The 22,629-nt window shown below is 36.2% G+C and overlaps 1 protein-coding gene and 1 long non-coding RNA gene across 2 annotated transcripts; both read left to right on the top strand.

Annotated features, from left to right (window-relative positions):
• The first annotated feature begins 266 nt into the window (after positions 1-266).
• LOC136774152 (uncharacterized) lies at positions 267-1,342 on the top strand. Its single transcript, XR_010822743.1, has 4 exons — positions 267-534; positions 600-724; positions 860-872; positions 941-1,342. It is a non-coding gene; the product is annotated as an uncharacterized lncRNA (long non-coding RNA).
• A 17,728-nt stretch (positions 1,343-19,070) lies between these two features.
• On the top strand, positions 19,071-21,095 carry LOC136783913 (uncharacterized). Its single transcript, XM_066744318.1, has one exon. The coding sequence runs from the start codon at positions 19,071-19,073 to the stop codon at positions 21,093-21,095; it is 2,025 nt and encodes a 674-aa protein (XP_066600415.1).
• Positions 21,096-22,629: the final 1,534 nt, after the last annotated feature.

Raw genomic sequence — 22,629 nt, 5'->3', positions numbered from 1 at the left:
GCTAACTTCACATTGGTCAAAAGTCGGTATTGCAGATTACCGACCGAATCGTATAAATTCGTAAATTTGAGGAGTTGGCAACACTGGACTGGATATAGCTGTCATATGGGCACGTGTATGTACTACATGCAAAGTGAAAATGTCAAAATTATCAATATTTTAGCACAATATTAAAAGTTATATGCAATGAATTTATTTCTGGACTTGTCAGATAAGTTTTTTGATTTATATTTTTATAACAACTAATAAGAATAAATTTGCTTTGTGAATGTATTTTTATTTCCTCATCTATAGATGTGCAATACCTTGTATAAGATAATTAAATGCAGAAGATAGAATATCATAGGTTATACTGTCAGCGAACTATCAGAATTAATAATTTCAAGTTTATTCGATGAATGACAACAAAGTGGATACAATATCAATTACAGCCATGGCATACAATTGAAAGAATGGAATGCGGAGATTTTTATGTGAAGCTGGTATGAGTACTATGACAGGCTAATTATGGAATTTCAATTTTAAGTTTGTACTGTAAGTATATATTCAATTAATAGCTCTAATAAGATCAAATAAATTTGTGACCATATTTCTTGCAGTAAATGATGAGCAACAAAAACCACATTTAACATTATTAAATAGAAAACACTGGACACTAACATGGAATAGTACATGCTGTCATCGAATTGTGAAACTTAATAATTTAAGCAAAATGCGATTAAGGGTAATTAATATATATGTACAAAATTATTAGCAGCTTTGGTGCATAATTGAAGGCACATGATACATATGTGCTTACGAAGGAGGATACAATTTGTATAAGAAACTAACTTAATGAATGTCGTTCCTTCATTTTTAGATTTTCATTGAGAGTAAGTATATATTTAATAGTTAATTGGAATAAATGATTGTAAATATCTGAATATTTTACTTCTTATAGGTGAGCAACAAGGAAATCCTTTGATAATACGTCATGGAGAAGGATGGACACAGGGATGTACAAATATATATATGCTGGCAGTAAATTTTGAAGATGATTCTTTTAAAAGTAATGCAGTTAATTGTATTTATAATTTGGCCGGATAATATAAACATCAAGTTTGATGCAATTTTCAAGGATGCAAAGCCTAAGTGCTTTTAGAAAAAAATTATGGAGAGGTCAAATGTGAATAGAGAAAGGAAATCATCTGATTCAAATACAAATTAATTGATTAGTCACAGTGAAACAATTTACTTTGTCCTAGTAAACATTTTTTTTTATAAAAGCAATTTTAATCTTTTACAATAAATTTTAACTTGATTCAAATAATTTTTGTTACGTCTAAGTAAATTATTTCATGGTGAATATATTCAAAGCAATATTTATTTTAATCAAATAATTTCTTTTATTTGTTTTGTTTTATAAATACTATCAACAATTATTGAACAAAATAAGTTCTGTTCATTAACCTCTTTTTTTTCGAACTCTGGGGTGAAATTATTGTATCTTTATTGTCGAAAAAATTTATGAGAAATTATCTAATATGTGTAAATATGATTATTTGGAAATTTAGGTCTTTATATACTTTTATAGTTATTTAAATTGAAATTAATAAAAATAGCAATCGTTCATTTCTTCAAATTCAATAGTAATGAATATCTTAATTTTTACTCTGTTAAGAAAATTGATTATTTTGACATCATTGAGACTAATTTTGTTACCGAAGTAGTTTGCATTGGCTATTATAAAAACTTGTATATTTTAATTCTTATAAATATGTATTGTATCGCTGACATATTTTCCAAGATAATTCTATGCTGTTTGTAACCATTTGCTAATTGTTTCTTCTACATAATTCCCATTGAGTAATAGCTCAATGTTAACAAATAGTTATTTATTATTTATTTAATTGTATTTGTAAAATATGTATCTATACTTCGCATTTACAATGAGTTAACTAAAAAAGACGCTTCACGTCATGGACGTAAAAATTTATAATTAATCATGTTTGTAATATAAAAAATGAAAATATTTTCCACAAATTTGTACGAAATTTTTTTTTATCCAGGTACTTGATATATATATTTATACATATATATACGTATACACTCTGCTGTGAGAATAGTTGGATGTATGTTTATTTAATTTCACAATTTACATATTATGTTTATCAGTTTCGTGCATATTAAGCTCTTTAGTCATAAGTATTTCATTGTTTTCTCGAACCTAATTACCTAGACCATTACAAAACCTATCTTTTCATGTCAAATAGCTGAAATTCATAGCAAATGATAAAATTATACAATTAACGTTTTAATACAGTATTATACACCTTTGCATGTGCATTTTACCTTACGGAAAATGCGCAGCGCATAATGACAAGTTAGGTAATGGAATTTAGTTATCCGATCATATCATTTAAATTTTCGTACTTTCAAATAATACAATGAGTGAAGTCTTCAATATAAGCATACAATTTTTTTCAATGATATAATTTTTTCTTTTATTAAAGGTTTGCTCCTGCAGTGCCATTTTGATGACACAATATGGGCGTGTCCAGCCAACACTCAAAAGTCTTAGCCGCTGAGTATTTATGACTACGATTGGTTGATCAGTTAAAATTAGCAATCACAGGCGTGTTTTGGTTAGAGGCTACGACCGTTTAGTGTCGGCTAAACACGCCCGATGTATGCAACCAATGTATTCTGCATGCAGCAAATTGAATTTTCTCCCGACAGACTGATAATCGGGACGTTTTGATGAATAGAGTATCTCCTCTAACAGCACACCTGACTCAAATGTCTTACTAAAAGTCGACTTAAAGTCAACAGTTGACTTTAAGTCGGCTTTAGTTAAATTAAAGTCGACTCGGTTGACTTTGTGAATAGTCGACTGAGGTTGACTTAAATTAAACTGACAGTCAACTGTTGACTTTAAGTCGACTTTCAGGAAATCCACGACCGAGCAATAAATTCAATCAAGAAAATCTTTTGAACTATCGCAGATATAAGTTTTTCACTATATTTTATATTTTTTCAATTGAAGTCTGTCTCAATCGTGGATTCCCTTAAGTGAGATATTTGAGTCAGGTATGCTGTTAGGGTCATTTTCTAATATCAAGGTAAACATCGGTGCAGACTAATGATGGGAACTTGTGGGAATTTGGTACCCCCACCACGTCACCGCAAGTTAGCACACAGCACGCAGTAGATAGCGGTGCGGTGACGTGGTGGGGGTACCATATTTTCACGAATTCCCATTATTGGTGCAGACAGTTCTTATACATACCTAAATATTATCACTTTGTCAACGTTATTGTTTAGCTGCTAGAAGGTTAAACGGACACAATTTGATTAATATCATTCAAAATGAATGTCAATAATGATAGTAGAATATATAGAAGGTGTAGAGAGCGTACGTTTAAGAGAAAAGAAAATTATACAATAAAGAAAACAAGTAGGGTATTTCATGAAGGATTTATTTATCACGTTATTAAAGTATATACCAATTCCAGAAATGAATGCATAACGTAAGTTTTTTAATTACCTTTATGTTTCGTGAAAACAAATAAATTATTCTTCCTGACATTTCTATTTTTATATAATTGTTTATGTTCTGTAGTATTTTCTTTAATCTTTCCTGTCTGTTTGAAATACAAAATTTACATGTCAAAATGTACCACCCTTTACACATTTCGCCTGAACGAATTAAATACGCCAAATGCAAACGGGTGAATTGTACACTCAGTGAGCTGCTTTAGTAGATTTTAACAAATACTTATTTGCAAACGCGTTGCATTGTTTTCGTTCGAACTAAATGCAGAAGTGGTGATGCACCTTGCAGTATTAAAGAGTAACATATCTTTCGTATTCAATTTCAATTGTAGCTATTATCGTTGTAAAGATCGTCTATGTACTGGGCGAGGTCAAAAAGGCCACAATAATGAATTTATTGTTACCAAAGAGCATAACCAGCATGAAGCTGACGAAACATATTTGAAAACTGCTAGGCTGAGAGAGAATGCATTCCAATATTCTCAAAATAGTCTTATAACCCCACACGAAGTTTATTCTCAACTGAGCGAAAAGTATGTATAATGATTATTATTAATTTAAGAAATTTGTTTCTTTCTTTTTTCTTTCTCATAAATCTTAATTTTTTTTAATAGCTACACTAATTTTACTGTTGAAAATTCATGATTATTTTAACTCTGCTATTTTAGTCTGTACTTTCTCCTCCTTCCTCTCATGTAGCTATTACTATATTGATTGAGCCGCCTACATCTTCTGCGCTTAAAATATTATAAATCTATGTAAAAGATATTCGAAGATAGACTACCAAGTGGGTGAAAGAAATCAACTCTAAATCACAGGATAGATAGAGGAAGGTTTAAATGTAGTTTTTGAAACACTATGCGAGAAGCTAGAATTCTCATGCAATGCTACCGTACGAAAAGCAGTCGTTTTACACACGTCTACGAAGAGGTTGCCCTACAGGACTTCTTATCTAATGTTATTTCTTTGTAAGAGAAGTTCATCTTCGAGTATTAATCAAAAAATATATTTCAACTCCTTCTTCTCATCAATGGTTGATCCAGCCATTATCTCCTTATACCCATTGCATCCTCTTATCGCAAATAACTATAAAAGTAATTTTAAAAGTGTGTTCAGTAGTATGCTTATCTTTTATCCTTACAGTGCACATATACGTGGCGTATCATTAAGTGTATATGGGTCCAAATTGACATCGTAAATCGTAACATGACGCTGAAAGTAATCCACATTTTCGGTGGCGTGTAACAAACTTTGCGTGCCACCCAGTATACTACGCTGAATTTCTTATGCCAACTTCAATTTATAGTTTTCAGATAGCGATTTTAATTATCGACAAAATTGCTTTATAAGTTATTGAAATCTGAAGAAAGTGATATCAACATCATTAGGGATCGCGAATTTCTTCGTGGGTTTTGTTAAGCAAATAACCAGATATGCAGGAAGAAAATCATGCTTTCTAACTATGCAGAAAATTTTCATAATAGTGGGAAATATTTTTAATTTTTTCCAAATATACAATCTTGTAGCATATTTGGCTCATCAAGTTAATAGTATTATATTGTGTAAGGATATAAGGAGACCCCTTTAATGTCTTTCTTTTTAAAATAAAACGAAACATAATACGGAAACCTAATTGAATTAGAATGTTCCGGTGAAAGTATTTTTTCTTTATTAAATAACGATATTAAGAGTGTCGCTATCCATGATGAATCTTATAATATTGTCTTTAGAATATAGTAGCCTATAAGGCTTTCTTGTCGAAAAAAATTTAATTTTTATGCTTGCTGAAAACTCTAACTACAAGTTATAATAAGATATCCGTTGTATATGGGATAGTACGTAAACTTCATGTTATACGCTGCCGAAACTATGACCTACTTTTAGCGTGAGTTAAGTATTATGAGTGAGATATAAAAATAATATATTTTTAGAGTTAAAATACGCTTTACAAAACAACCTTTAAAGTCAATTTTCAATATAATTACGAAGTCTCAAGAACCGTTCATGCAAACTGAAAGCTTATATATCTTCAGTTGTGTACCGAAGGTTACATGAAATTAAACTCAAATTTTTGAAATCCTCTACTTTTTATTGTGCAGTCTTATAGCTGGCATATCAGTTTTCCAAAACATTCATCTGCTTTCCACTTTGATCCACGCGTTACGAGAAGTTTTCATTTGAAAGAACTACATAGATGAGCGACTCTTCGTGTGCAATTGTAACAGTTACACATATTACTTCTGCAAACGCACATATATTGACATTGTTAAATGACAAAATTTAGTAAACACCTTGATAATTTGGTACATAATAAAATTGTTTTATGAAGATATTGAGATAAGCTACAAGAATGTGTAATAATAAAAAAAATGCTGATAAAATTTTATTTTACCATGTACATTTTTATAAACATAATATTCAAACAATGTTCACGATATATTGCAATTTTTTAGCTTTCCTGATGACATGCAATATCTGTCATATAATGAGATCAAGCATAGTTTGAGAAAGTGGTGCCAACTGTCTAAACCTCCCCTACCTACAAATTTATTAGACGTTGATGTAGTTCTTAACGCTAATGAAATATGGCAAAGCCTTCTAAATTTTAATTACAATAAAGAAAGCTTTAAATTGGAAGTATTTAAATATCACGATGAAGACAACCAGCAGAATATCAGCGTTGTGTTTGGCATTAAAAAATTCGCTGATAATGTTTTGGAGAATGCGACATGCTTCTTCGCAGATGCTACATCCAAAACAAAGCCCAATGTGGTAGGGGCCTATCAATTGTTAACATTGATGACTAAACGTTACAATAAGGTACACTTTCATTCATTTTTGCTAGAAGCATTTATCGTTTTGAATATGAAGTTATTTCTTATTTTATCTATGAAATTATATAGAAAATTTCTTTTACATTATATTCGCACATTTCAATTGAAACCTTTACAAGACATGCATCTTCCCTAACAGCACACCTGACTTAAATGTCTCACTTAAAGCCGACTTAAGGTCAACTTACAGTCAACCGTTGCCTTTCAGTCGACTTTAAGTGAGACATTTAAGTCAGGTGTACTGTTAGGGTTATGAAAACATCATTCAATACATTTTCTAATAGGATATTTAAGTTTCATTTAATATATACAGAAGCTCCAATAATATATGGATTTTTAGATGCAATATAAAATAAATATAACAAGTATATTATAGAAAAAGTGACGTTAAAATGCTTAATTTGTGTTAGTATTATTTGGATCATACAATCGCATTATATAACTCATGCATATACATTATTGGGATGATCAATACTACGATCAATCTGAATTTCTTTGCTCCCGTCCCTTCAAACTTTTTTACTTACGTGAAAAATAAAACTTTCAAAATATTTATACATCATTTATGCACTTAAAATTTATCATGAGGTATTAAAATAATATTAGAGAATACAGTGTATGTGAACGTTTATATGTATAATGCGTAGTAACTTCGCAAATTATTTGTGGAAAAATTACATTAACGTACACTTTTAATGGTACAAAGATATATTGCTTTGTACAGAAGCACACATACATACACATACAAAACAACTTGCTAATATTTATTTATAAAAGATAAATTTAGAAACATAGTGAACAATTAATTCATGTAAAATAATGTTTTATAGATTATTCCTTTCGCATGGGCAATCATGTCCAACAAAACCAAAGTCTTATACAAGCAAACATTTGAGCTAATAAAGGCAAAAATAGCACCACGAATGTCGCCTCTCACATTCATGAGTGACTTTGAAATAGCCCTCTATTCATCGATAAAGGCGACATTCCCTAATTGTATAATTAAAGGATGTTATTTCCACTTAGTTTACGTAAGTGTTAAAATTGCAAATATTTGTAATTATATATTTATTGTCTACTTGTGATAATTTTATTCTTAATTATTTTTCACTACAGTATTAATAAGGAAATAAAATTTAAAGTACATTACATATTCACGGAGAAAAATGGGTTTGAAAATTCGGACGGCCAAACTTGCTGTATTAGTTACACGGTAGCGCTCGGCGGTATAGACATGTCATTATTTACTTTTATATGTACTTGCCGTCGAGACACTACCGTGTCTCTTGATATAGGGGAGAATAGGGTCAATTGTAACAAAAGTTACATTTTTTTGTGAGGATTCTGTTGGTACTAAAAATCTCAAAACAATGGTGATACTTACTACATATGTCTAGAATGCAAATATATTTTTATTGAAACGATATTTTCATTAATCCATACACAAAGAATTAATATAGTACCATGTGCAATTTGTTACAATCGACACCACAGAGAAGTCAATTGTAACACACCGATTTTCAATTGTAAAATGTGCATAATTCCCGTAGTGCATGGATTAAAAGTAGTTGAAGATACTTCGGTAAATCGAGTATATTGTATGAAGGCTGACATGCATTAAAAAATGAAATTTACTTGTAAATTATTGTAAATTATTAAAATCACAATCATTGACTGTTTTATAAAAATAACACTCTTGTTATAAAAAATGTTTCTATTTCTTGTGATATTTGAACATTTAGTTTATCAGAAAAATGCTTATTACAATGTGCAATGAGTTATTGTTGGCGCGATAGAAACTTGTATGATTTTTCTATTCAATTAACATGGTACAATTGACATCAGTTTTCTTGTTACAATTGACACCACACGTTCCAAAATACTACTTAGCATAACTTCAACTTAATTTCATATTTAAAATATGTATTTAAAAACTTAAAAAAATATAAATAAATATAGTTTTTAAATAGTTGTTAATACAAACTACAAGAATATTTTATATTAATAATGAAGCAAAGACTCCGTTAAAAAACGTCGATGGCATCATAAGTACAGATATTTCATTGAAAGATGTAAAATTTGAAACCAAAATGTACTTGTTTGAGAGATTTTATCAAATACTCACAGATCCCAACGTTCGGAAACACGTGTCACTAGTCAGTCACATTGTAAAATATTTGTTCGGTGTAGTAACCATCCTTCAGATTTTAGTCACTATATTACCTTAATTAAAAATTTAATGTTGCATATAATTAAATATGTCTTTTAGGAATAAAATAACAAGAGACAATTTAAATTTATTTACAGTGTATCAGGAAAAAAATAAGAAAATTGAGCATCAAAAGTGCAATTGGAAACTTAAACCACGAAAAAGCTACATTAGCCAAAAAATTTGTACGAATGTTTACAAATTTGTGTTTGCTACCGCCTCAATTGATAGAAATGGCATATTTTCATTTGTGTGAAAAAGTAGAAGAAAGGGAAGAAATCTTCGAAATTCTATCTCCCTTCATTTTATATTTTCGAAGACAGTGGTTAGTTAAAACGTCGCCAGAAAACATTTCTATGTACAAATGTGTCGATAGGACAAATAATGGACAGGAGCGTTATCATCGTTACCTGAATGAAATGATAGGCAGTAAGCCACCTGTACACAATTTCTTCTGTAAGTATATGTAAGCGAATGCTGCCTATAATGTTCGCCGATGTAGAGGCAATTGTCGTTTAAAATATTTACTAATCGGTTTATTGTTTGAGATATTGAATATAAAACCAATTATGAAAGAAACTAATATACCATAATATTTCTTCAGTTTACTACACCACTTAGGTGTCAAACAATTATTTTCTATATTTTCATAATACAGAATATAGGCAAGCTGAAACTGGCGGCCGATGAATTTGTTTTTTCCCAAACTGTACCCTGAATTTCCTCATTCCCCCCGCGCAGTTCAATTGTTAGACAATGCATAAGCAAATAATAGTCATATATTTTTAAGTAGAAACAGATAATACGAATCAGACAAATGAAAACGCAATTTCACATTTTCCCTCCTTTAAGCCAGTGCTGGCTAGTGATGGACACAGAAATTTTTTGAAAAAATTTATGAACGGTCGCAATTAATGCCCAATCAATTTAAACCCGATTGCAGAGCGGCACAAGATCTGTGAGCGGAGATAGAAAAACCGAAATTATGCAATTTTGCGTTTTCCTCCTTTAGGCCAGTGATGCCTAGTGAAACACAAGTAGAAAATTTTTGAAAAAATTCAGGAATAATCTATTTCGATGGCCAAACCATCTAAACGTATTTCTAGAGCTGCACAAGACCCTGTTAGCGAAGACAGAATATCCGAAAATCTATATTCTGGAGTATTAAATCCTTTAAGTCAGTGCTGCTTAGTGATGGACAAATCCCAAATTTTTGAAAAAATTCAAAAACCTTCTATTCTAATGCCCAATCAATATAAATACATTTCCAAAGAGGCACAATACCTGTGATCGAAGACAGAAAATCCGAACATGTGCATTTTGGAGTCAATCGAAGATTCAAGATATTCTCTCTCCACTCACAGATCTTGAGCCGCTCTGGAATCGTTTTTAAATTGATTGGGCATTAATTGTGAACATTCATGATTTTTTTCAAAAAATTTCTGTGTCCATCACATATTAGCACTGGCTTAAAGGAGGGAAAATGTGAAATTGCGTTTTCATTTGTCTGATTCGTATTATCTGTTTCTACTTAAAAATATATGACTATTATTCGCTTATGTATTAGTTTAACAATTGAACTGCGCTCGGGGGAATGAGGGAAATTCATGGTACAGTTTGGGAAAAAACAAATTCATCGGCCGCTAGTTTCGGCCGCCAGTTACAGCTTGCCAGAATATATCGGACTGAAAAATTATTTATCTTCATAAAAATCAATTATTTTATATAAAGCACATCTACTGGTACTTTAAAATGGTATTGTGGCCAACAGTGATATCCTTTATTGTCAGCTACTATGAAAATAAATGAATTCTTACAGAATCTCCGAAAATAATTCAAAAATTTATATTACATTCAATAACTAGAATTGAATCAAACTGAATTTCTTGCTAAATTGAAATGTCATGTGTGGACTTACCTTTATGTAAATTTTCAAATAGTAAATAATTAAATGCAATTATTTATTTCGTGTTACAAGTAGAATTAATGAAATATATAATTGACGAATCGGCACTTTTCTTAACATATTGAATACTAGATTTCTATAAGTTTACAAGATTAAACTGTATAATAATGATATTTTTATTTAACAATGCACGAGGTTCATTACAATTTGGTCATTAAATGTAATATGAATACAGAAAATGAAACTTGTTCCACCTTGGATATTCTACAAACTATTCAGACCAGATGATAAATCAGTAAGACAAAGTTATACAGATTAAAAGGGCGTATGTAGTATTGGTAATCATTCATTTTCGAAACCAAATATTTTGTAGATTTCAAATTTATTTGGTTTCTATCTCTGTTTCTTTTATAGTTAAGCCGTCTATTTCTCATTACATCTTCCATAGTTGTAACTTATATGAAGAGCTTTCCAAAACAATGTATTCATTTATCATTTCTTCTAGTTATTCATTCAATATACATTTCGATTTGAAATTCAACAGATCTGGGTTTGACTGAAATACTGTGCGTAAGCACATATAAACACATACTGTTACATACTTACGTTCTAGGTGATTATTTACTTTTAATTTAAAATTACAGTATCTATATTGAACAACTAGCGAAAATGATAAATGAATACAAAAGGCTGTATCAATAAACTAAAATTAAGCTTGATACTGTCTTAGCTAAGATGAATTATCTCACTCTAATCTTCAATACAATCATTATCTCGGTCTCCAACTTAAGTAAATGCTAAGCTGAAATTCATGCTTAGTTCTATTTATTGAAGCCACCTAAAGTTTTGGTAAGCTTTTCAGATAAATTTCAAGAATATGCAGTAAAATAGGCAATTCTGATAAAATTATCCGGGATGTTCTTGAAATATGGTAAAATTATGATTATTAAATAAACAATGATTATTCTTAATATATTCTTCCCTTCGACCTGCGTAAATTAATCTTACTAGATATTAATATAACTTCTTTTTCAATAAAGCTATTGAAGATGGAAAAGCTTATGGTACCAACTTGTATATGGGGCGTTCCATGCTAAATCGGACACCCTTGGACTTTTGCATTTTTTATTTTTTCGATAATTTTTTTTTCAAATTTTTTCATGAAGCCATACGGAAGATATGAATTTTGGAAAAAAATCATGGAGGCCAACCTCAACCCATACTAGCGAAAAAAAATTAATCAAAAAAATAAAAAATGCAAAAGTCCAGGGGTGTCCGATTTGCCATAGAACGCCTCATATACATATAAAGCTCTTTTAAGTCTACAGAAGCGACATTTTAAATAACTCACTCAGTAATAAAAGGTGTGTGTAGTTTGAAAACATTCTTCCCATATAACTTTGCGAAGAGCGTTATACAAAATAATGAATTATAGTTTGAAGGGCTATGTGTATGAAATTATGCCGTTGCTTTGATTTTGAAAAGTCTTTTTAAGATCATAAAAAATAGTTTTCTTTTGTTAAATGGAGTCCCCTATATATATTTATCGGATTTTTGTTGCACTTTATAATTACATCAAGAGCTTTAAATAACATTATATGAATACATAATTTAATTAAATCACTTACTAGATCCCTAAAAAGCCATTACTTTCGTGTAAAAACAAAGATGGTAAGAGGTATATATAATTTTGTGTATTTCCCTTAAAAATCCAAACATCCCGGAAAAGATTATCACATAAATGTCCAGACAAAAAAAGGATAAGAAATAAATTTTAAATCGTTTAATAAATATCTCTAATGACAAAAGGCAATAGGAATTGACATAATTTAAATTCTATATAAAAATGAATTAAATTACTGGTAATAACAAAAATTGAAATGTTTAAAATAACTAGCAATTTTTATATTACTTATAAATGCATATATAGGTGGGAGATTTGGGTGAAGTAGTATGAATGACTTCTATATACGCTACATATATATAGTCACTTACTTTCTAAACATTTTGAATCGAATTATGTAATGAATGATTAAATTCAATGATGAATTAATATGTATATCATTTTTAAAAGCTTTTCAGATAAGCTACAACAAAATGTAATGAAAAATAACTGTTTCTGTTACAAACAGTCAGAACGGCCTTCGCATTATTATCCTTTAAATGACTTTTCAGGCACAAAGCAAAGACATCATCTTATGTAACTTTTAGAAAAATTGCGGTCTTGTGTTGAAATCTATTTTTTCTTCGAAAGCTCCTTGCCAAGCAAATGGGTGCTAGATTAAAAGTAACACTCTAAATATTTGTATTAACTTTTCTAGATACTATTATACAAATATTAAAAAACTACCAAATCACATTCCATCAATTGCAAACGGGTAATTATGAACAGGAAACACCAACAGACAAATTAACAAAATGGCTTCAAAAAGCATGGAATAATTTTGAGAAATATTTACATCTCGATGAAGAAAGCTTGGTTCTAAAAACGACCGTTGATGATTTTTTAGAACAATCAGTCCATTTTACCAATGAGATATTCAGGGATGTCTTAGGTCGAGATAATTGTGACGAAGGTTTATATTGATTTTTAAGGAATAATAACTTTAAAGAAAATACTGGTCTTATTTATAGTTGTCACTCAAAACACTCAATAAATTCTCAAAAACTATTGTACATACTGCGCTAACTATATATATATATATATATATATATATATTCAGAGATTGTAGTGTCTTTCTTAAGAATTGATTGATAACTATAAATACAATCATTAGTTTAATTTTAAGAATATCCTAGATTAATCCATATGCAGGATGGCTTTACTTTAATATCGCCAAGTAAATATCTCCAAGAATAAAAAGATGCAGAAAAGAATTTTAGCTACAAAATTGGTTGGATTTAAATAGGAAATTTGAATAAAATGCGAAATTAACATTGTAGAAGTAGTATATGTTCCTAGAGAGAGCGGACGTTTACACATATATGATATATAAAATGTCTTGTTATATGTAACGCTACAATTATCATCCACAAAAACTTAAAACTGCATATGTACTTGTTTATTAAAAAATGTGATATTAAGAAATTAGGGACTAGGAAAATTGTAAAGGACTTTAAAGATGGTCTTGAAGTCGATCCTGTTGATAGTCGCAAAATGAACTCGCATTTTTCAAATAGAAGAGAAAGTATACATTTTTAATATCTAACTTGTTTATGAAAATATATTTCAAACGATTATCTCTTAAATGATTAAAAAAAAAGTCATATTACTATAATGTTTTTGAAAGCTTACAAATTTAGACGTAAGACTACGTAATAACAATTATAGGTTTCCATTTTAGAATTTTAATGAGATATTCCCATGTGTTCTTCAATGCTCTAGTCAAAGTTAAAGAAACAAATGACAACTATAATTAGAGACTTCTACGACGTCTAAATATATGCTATTTAATTTTATTTAAGAACTTTTTCTCAATATCTTATCATTAAAGATTTTAATATAGTTAATACGTTTTCTTATTCTTATAGACAATGAAGATGACAACCTCACCATGGAAGTTGAAAGAATCCAGGATTCTGTTTAAAAATAGTAATTATATTTCTTTAAATGCATTTAATAATTTTTATAAAATAAAACCGATTATACGTTAAAATTAAAAATATTGCGTTAATTTGAAAGTTTATAAGCAGCTCATACTATTCCTTTAAGTTCAAACCTAACTATAAGCCGTGTTCCATTATTACTGCAAGTAAACTTCAAGTACCGAGAATCTATACTTTATGTGACACAAATTATAAAATTTCAATACTTGCAGCTTACTTGCAGTAATAACGAAACACGGCCCTAATATATAACATTGAAAAATTTCTTTCCAGCTCATGTGTAAGAAATAAAACTTATACGTTTCAGTTATTAAATAAATATACTCAAATAATGCACAAAGAAACACAATTATTTGATTAAAATAAATATTGCTTTGAATATATTCACCATGAAATAATTTACTTAGACGTAACAAAAATTATTTGAATCAAGTTAAAATTTATTGTAAAAGATTAAAATTGCTTTTATAAAAAAAAATGTTTACTAGGACAAAGTAAATTGTTTCACTGTGACTAATCAATTAATTTGTATTTGAATCAGATGATTTCCTTTCTCTATTCACATTTGACCTCTCCATAATTTTTTTCTAAAAGCACTTAGGCTTTGCATCCTTGAAAATTGCATCAAACTTGATGTTTATATTATCCGGCCAAATTATAAATACAATTAACTGCTTTACTTTTAAAAGAATCATCTTCAAAATTTACTGCCAGCATATATATATTTGTACATCCCTGTGTCCATCCTTCTCCATGACGTATTATCAAAGGATTTCCTTGTTGCTCACCTATAAGAAGTAAAATATTCAGATATTTACAATCATTTATTCCAATTAACTATTAAATATATACTTACTCTCAATGAAAATCCAAAAATGAAGGAACGACATTCATTAAGTTAGTTTCTTATACAAATTGTATCCTCCTTCGTAAGCACATATGTATCATGTGCCTTCAATTATGCACCAGAGCTGCTAATAATTTTGTACATATATATTAATTACCCTTAATCGCATTTTGCTTAAATTATTAAGTTTCACAATTCGATGACAGCATGTACTATTCCATGTTAGTGTCCAGTGTTTTCTATTTAATAATGTTAAATGTGGTTTTTGTTGCTCATCATTTACTGCAAGAAATATGGTCACAAATTTATTTGATCTTATTAGAGCTATTAATTGAATATATACTTACAGTACAAACTTAAAATTGAAATTCCATAATTAGCCTGTCATAGTACTCATACCAGCTTCACATAAAAATCTCCGCATTCCATTCTTTCAATTGTATGCCATGGTTGTAATTGATATTGTATCCACTTTGTTGTCATTCATCGAATAAACTTGAAATTATTAATTCTGATAGTTCGCTGACAGTATAACCTATGATATTCTATCTTCTGCATTTAATTATCTTATACAAGGTATTGCACATCTATAGATGAGGAAATAAAAATACATTCACAAAGCAAATTTATTCTTATTAGTTGTTATAAAAATATAAATCAAAAAACTTATCTGACAAGTCCAGAAATAAATTCATTGCATATAACTTTTAATATTGTGCTAAAATATTGATAATTTTGACATTTTCACTTTGCATGTAGTACATACACGTGCCCATATGACAGCTATATCCAGTCCAGTGTTGCCAGCTCCTCAAATTTACGAATTTATACGATTCGGTCGGTAATCTGCAATACCGACTTTTGACCAATGTGAAGTTAGCGTTTTTTGGCGAAAATATCATTTGGCCATATTATCATTTGGCCGTTTTCTATACAACCGATTCTCTCTTGGTGTAATGTTATTTCATCTATTTCATCTAGGTTCTTTTCGGCTGTCTCTAGCTTGTAGACGGTATCAAGGACGGGGTGTTTACAGATTTTTCTTCCTTCTTGTTTGTAGCAAAGGGTTTGATCATATAGGAATTTGTCTAGTTGCGCGAGTCTTTGGCGATATTCTATTATGTCGGTGATTATTACTAATTTCCATTTTTCTTTATAAAAATTGACCGTGCCGAATTTTTCATAAAATAGTCCCGGTTGACTTTGATAGGAATGTTTTGGACTTGCTGGGAGCTTCCGTGGATCGTTATGACCATAAGGGTCAGCATGCACCTATAATAAAGGGTAAGTGTGGTTAATTGTGGAGTTTTAATGTGAAAAATTTTAACAAGTTTTATTTTTTACTGGGAGTTATTTTAGTCGGTCGCGAAGGTGCGTCTGGTTCGTAGACATTGGGTCAGCGTTTTTGCGTGAATTTGCGCGAAGTGGAGAACGGACTATATATTAGTGGTTTCCGTACGGGGAATTTCATTTCGATTCTCAAAGTTCCGGAAACCGACAGTGACATGGCAGTACAAGTTTATAAGCGGAAGGATATGTATGACCGAGGGGAGATTGACGGCCAGGGGCGTCGCCTTTTCTTAAGGCTAGATAATGGTGAGTGTTTCTCTCTTTTTTTTTTGTTTTAGTTTTTGTTTCTATTTAATTTTAATTTCGTTGTTTCTATCCCTTTTCTTTTGTTTATTTAGTCATAATCTTCAACGTGGGTGCGGTGCAGTTCCGGAGGATGTGCCGAAAGTCGGACCGCATCCAGAGGTACCATGAGTGGGATTATGACTGCCTGGAGGATAGCTTCTGGGTCGTCTTCGACCTGTTTGGGATAAGGTGGCTCCAGTACACCGGGGTGGAGCCCTACCGTGGTTGGGGGTACCCCAACCAGCAGGTTGAGGGGAGGACGGGTCCACCCTTGGAGGAAAATGATGTCCTCCGATACCATGGCTTAATTTAGCCAAAAAAAAAAAATTTTTTTTTTGTATCTTAAAAATTTAAACAAATGTATTTATATTTAAAAATTTTTTTGTTAACAATTGTCAGAGGCGGTGACGTGATTCCTTTGTTCTTGAATAAATTTCAATTTATTTAAAATGTATGTCTAATTTCTAATTTTAGTACCTTTCCCTGTTAGTTAAGTTTTAGAGATAGTTAGGGCAAGAGGAAGGAGGGAGAAATTAGAGAAATTCTAATAATAATAAGGGAGGGGAAAAGTTATAAAAATATCTTAGGAATTAAAATTATGTATATTGTAACGTGGTGGAAACCCGTTACAGAAAAATGATTATTGTTAGCTCTGCTTCGGTCTCCCCCTTAGTGCCTCCCGTCCCCTTGAGTATGCATGTGAGTAAGTGAGTGAGCGTAGATGAACCTTCCGTGTGATGGTAATGTAGTTGCCCGCTGAAGGGATATTGTAATTGCCATCCACGGAAGGAGAGTAAATGTTTTTAGGACAGGGTATGATTGCGGATTGAGCGAATGTCAGTAGGTTGTATATTAGTTAGGATTAAATATTATATTTCTAATGGTAAATTTTATTCGTAGCTTATAAGACCGACTCCCTGCTCCAACATGAGCTAGAAAACTGTTATTGTCCTATCCTTTACGCTCCCATGCCCGAATGCCTATAATGCCCTCTCTCTCTAACCTTCCTGCCGAGCGCGGTTGTTTACGCGACGCTCCTACCGTCCCCTTACCCAGTCTCCCCGCCGAGCGCTTCGCCGGTTCCTTCCCGTTACCGCGCCGCGCCTCGAGCGCCAGGCAGCGAGTCCCAGTCCCCTCCCCTTACCGCGCTGACGCCTCGCGCGCCTAGCGGCGTTCTCCCCGGCCCGCGCCACTACCGGCCCATCGTTGCCGACCCCGCACCGCATCGCCCCGCTGCCGAACCACGAAGCATAGTGTCGTCTGCTGCTAAGGACGACCACGCAGGATTCTAGCGCAGGAGCTAGCCAGCCGGCTATCATGCCAAGTATATGGGTGATTAGCCGGAACGGCGAGAAATATGGATCGCGGACCCATACCGGATTAATGATTGGTCCCTGGATCCCGATCACCAATATGACACCCCGGAATGAGGGAAATGATTGAGAGGACGGAGGAATATCCGTCAAATTGGGCCAGATCTTGTTCTACTATCAGAGCGTCAGTACGTGGTCTAAGTAGAGAGCTGGGTCGTCGCCGCAATTATTGAAATTCGGTGTAATTCAATATTGCGGGCCCCAGCCATCGATTCATTGGAGTTAACGCGGAGTTCTCGTGGCGGACGTCGTGGGATCGCTGGATTTCATCGTCGGAGCCGCCGGAGAGTTTTCCCTCGCCCCTTTCCCTTCCCCTTTTTGCCTCCCATAGTTTTCCCGTTAATTAGTGTTTAATGAAATCATTGTGCGCGTATAATAAGTGTGCCAGGACATCGCGGGAGGCCTCTCCCCCCGAGATTAGTTAGTGTGAATAAAGATTGTGTCCTCACAGTTGGATCGTGTATATTAATAATTTATTTTAACCCGGAATTCCCTTTCCGCCGGTTACAAATTGGCGCCCAACGTGGGGCCCCGCCGCGTAGAGTGTCCGAAGTGCCCGCGAGTGCAATGATTTCATTAAAAAAGTGCAGTTTCCGAAATTTCTCCTGGTCTTCCCCTATTCCCCCCCCCCCTCCCCTACTGGGTTCGGCCGTTGGCTCTGGCGGTGACCTCCCGCGTTTCCGTGCGTCGCGGGTGCGGGTCGAGTGCTCGTGACCTCTAGTGTTTGTTTTTATTTTCGAACTTCAGAAGTTTTCGCGAGTGATTCAAACTGTTCGAATTGAAAAATTGCCGCTGCCGCCTGCCTTACCGACCGCCGCCGCCACCGCCATCTGCCGCCGCCGCTGCTGCACCTGCCGCCACCTGCCATACCGACGTCTCTCTTCCCCCACCGCCAACGGAGTGCTGGGACCGCTGCTTCCCTGGTCGGCGTAAAAGGTAGGTGATGAGCATTTCTCCACCCTCCCCTCCCGGTTTTTCCCTCGAAACATATCGCGACGTTGTTCGTACCCTCCCCTTACAGATTATTTTATTAATTTTACGCTCCTACGGACTACAAATTTCCGGGTCTCCCTCAATTCTTCGCGATCGACTTTTCAGGTTTCGTAGTCGTTTTTTGTTCGGAGACATGTCCATCCCGTGGGAAATGGACCTTGACGTTCGGGCCGCCGGGAACCGAACCGAATCGTTCGAGAGTGACAATAGTGGGAATTCCTACTATTGGGACTCCATGCTCGCGCCGGACGTAATGCCTCCCCCACGAACGAACTTGACCTTCCCCTTAGATTGCGACCTACCCCCCCCCCCCCCCGCTAATATAATGGCCACCCCTGCGCCAAGACTACCGTTAGCTACCCCCGTGGAACCCCGCAACCCCCATGGATCTCGGGAGATCCATTTAATTGATCTATCGTGCGACGAAATCCCTCCCACCCCTCGACGGGAGGTGGTTGAACCCCGTCGCAACGCAGTTAGTTTTTCCTCCCCCGTAGCGACCACTATTGCCGAAGAATCGACTTCGCGTTTGCAGGAATCCACCAGGACGGAAGCAGCTTCCCGGAACAACCCCTTTCACCCTTGTTCATTTACAGGAAGAGCGGAACCTCGCTATGAGAATTTGCCCTTAGCCCCCCCTCCCGCCGATCAACCCCCGCCCCTGCCGCGTAAATTTTCGTCATTTCAGGATCCTAGCGCCCCGGATCGTGTGCCGCTACCCCGAACGCTACCCGCCACCCCTTTGACGCACCCCTCCCCTACCCACTACCAACCTGCCTTTCCCCCTCCCTCCCGAACTACCCCTCTACTCCGCCACCCTTCCCCCAGGTGGAATCCTGCCTCAATCCTCCATAGTACCTACACTATGGCCCCGTCCCGTCCCAACCCTCCTCCTCCCCTGGCAACCCCTAGATGGCACGGACCGAACCAGTATGAAGCGACGTCGCCTATGGCCCGTCAGGCTTCATACCCAGTACGTTCTAACGCCGAATCTAGTGCCCCTTGCTTTCCGACCCGTACTCCCACCCCTATGCTCACCCCTACCCCAATCCCGGAACATTCCCAGCAACCCCCTCAGCCTAGCACCCTTCGAGAGTTCGATCCTTATTACTTAAATTCCTCCCACCTATCAGAGACCCTTACCCCGGAAATGCGCGCGTGGGATAGTCTCACTAAATATATCCCCGTGTTCACCGGACAATTCGACGAGGACCCTCGAGAGTTTCTGGCTTCCTTGCACGAGTTGATCCAAGGTCGAAATCTAGCGGCCCCGGCCGTCTTACGCGCTCTCCCCTCTGCCCTCGCCGGAACCGCGTTAACCTGGTTCCGACTGGAAAGTCCCGCATGGACAGGATATTACGATTTCGTCCAGGCTTTCTGCAAAACCTTCGCCGTCAAATACCCCGCCCACGTAATCCGACGAGAAGCCACCGCTCGAACCCAAGGACCACAGGAACGACCGCTGGACTTCATTATGAAAATTAGGAGAATTTTGGGACGGATGGACCCCCCTATGGAATTGGAGCAGCAACTGGACCTGGCCTACCACAATCTACTTCCCCTGTATCGCCAGAAGATAGCTAGAGAAGAGCTGTCCAGTTTCCAGGACCTGATCAACGAGTGCCATCGAGTGGACACCAGAAGGTTGGCTGATCGTTCCAAACATCCTCCCCCTCCCCTGCCCTCTGCGTCCCTATTCCCTACTGAGGCGTATAACCCCCTTACCAGCCCTCGTAATCCTGCCGCCCCCATCGAAGCCGAATTAACCCTGGTCCAAGGAAAAGAACCTACCCTCACCGTCACTCCCAGTTCCCCGACCCCCAATAAACCCTCCTCCCCGACCTCCCCCCAGTCCAAACCCTCCAAAGCCCCCCGCAACCAACCCGCAAAAATTCCTCAAAACAGTACCCCTCCTACCCTGCCGAATACCCCTCTCGATCCTAATCAACCCCTTCCTGGAAGCCCAGCCACTGGAGACACGGATTCCCAAAAGATGAGGCCACCCCCGAACACCTGCTGGAATTGTCATCGCCCAGGACATCATTTTCCCCAGTGCTCCCACCCACGAGGGAAATTCTGTTGCCGTTGCGGACGGATGGGCACGGTCACTAAGACCTGCCCCACCTGTAAAGATAAGCCGAGCCCGGGAAACGAATGATCGGGACATCGTTAGGACTCGACGATTCAACTCCCGACCCCAAGAGTCCCAATACCGCCCTGGATTCCCTCCCCGAACTCTCCCCTGCCTCCCCCATCGAACATGATCCCAGATATTTCCTAAATTTACGCATTGGCCAACACACCTTCCCCGCTCTGCTGGATAGCGGTGCTGCCCGCTCATATTTCGGGAAGAGAATAGGAGACCTCCTGAAAAACCACCTACGCCACATCGTAGCATATATACAAGTTGCTAATGGAGCCGTCGAACCAGCCCAAGGAGAAGCCCGAGTCCGATTCCACTTGGACGGACAGACAGAAGTCCTGGCGATTCGGGTGTGCAAGGCCCTAGGATACGACTGCATCCTAGGAGTGGATTTTTTGGAAGCCCTGCAGGTTACCCTGGACTTCGCAAACCTGACGTGGCGCACTCCTAACTCTCCCTCTCGACCCTTACGCCCTCCCTCTCCTACCGAACCCCCCGTTGAACTTACCCTTGATGGCCTAGCCCTAGTTGCTCCCTCTCCTAGCGAAAAGGAAACCCTCCAAACCCTCTGCCGAACCCTGATGCCCATTTCCGACCAATCCCTCCCCCCTACTCCCCTCACCTCTCATTATATTGATATCCAAGGTCACCCTCCCATTAAACAACGTCCCCGCCGTCTATCCCCGGCCATGCTAAAGGTTGCGCACGCAGAGGTACGGGACATGCTGGCCGCTGGAATAATTGAAACATCCAGTAGTGCATGGAGCAGCTGTCCCGTCATTATCAAGAAAAGTACTGGCAAATTTCGCTTTTGCATCGACTACCGAGATGTCAACCGCGTAACCAAGAAGGACGCCTACCCCCTGCCCAACATCGATGCCATCCTCGACGGATTAAGAACAGCCCGTTACATCACCAAATTCGACCTGAGCCAAGCTTACTTCCAAGTCCCCGTAGACCCCGAATCCCGAGAAATAACTGCCTTTACCGTCCCCGGAGCCGGCCTTTTCCAGTTCACCCGAATGCCCTTTGGCCTTACCAACGCCCCCGCCACCTTCCAGCGACTGATGGACCGACTTATCAAACCCGAATGGTCCACCCACGTCTTCGCATACCTGGATGACATCAATATCGTCAACGAAACCTTCGAAGAACATGCGGAGTACGTGGAGAAAGTCCTAAAAGCACTAAAAGCCGCTAACTTGACCGTCAACCCCGAGAAGAGCGAGCTATGCTGTCAGCAGGTCAGTTACCTGGGCTACATCATCGATAAGGAAGGATTGAAGGCCGACCCCGAAAAGATCGCCCCCGTCGTACAATACCCCGCCCCGCGAAACATCAAGGAACTACAACGCTTTCTGGGGATGGTGGGCTGGTACGCCCGCTTCATAGACAAATTCTCCGAGCACAAGGTCCCACTAACGCAGCTCCTGAAGAAAGACGCACCCTGGAAGTGGGAAGAAGCACAACAGACTGCCTTTGAGTCCCTGAAGTCCGCCCTGTCCTCCACCCCCGTTCTCCTTCGCCCCGACTTTTCCCAACCCTTCAT

Source organism: Prorops nasuta, unplaced genomic scaffold (genome assembly GCF_024137725.1).
Source record: "Prorops nasuta isolate Cenicafe-Biocafe unplaced genomic scaffold, Cenicafe_Pnas_1.2 PNAS00001, whole genome shotgun sequence".
NCBI lineage: Eukaryota > Metazoa > Arthropoda > Insecta > Hymenoptera > Bethylidae > Prorops > Prorops nasuta.
This window is presented reverse-complemented; position numbering and strand designations above follow the sequence as displayed.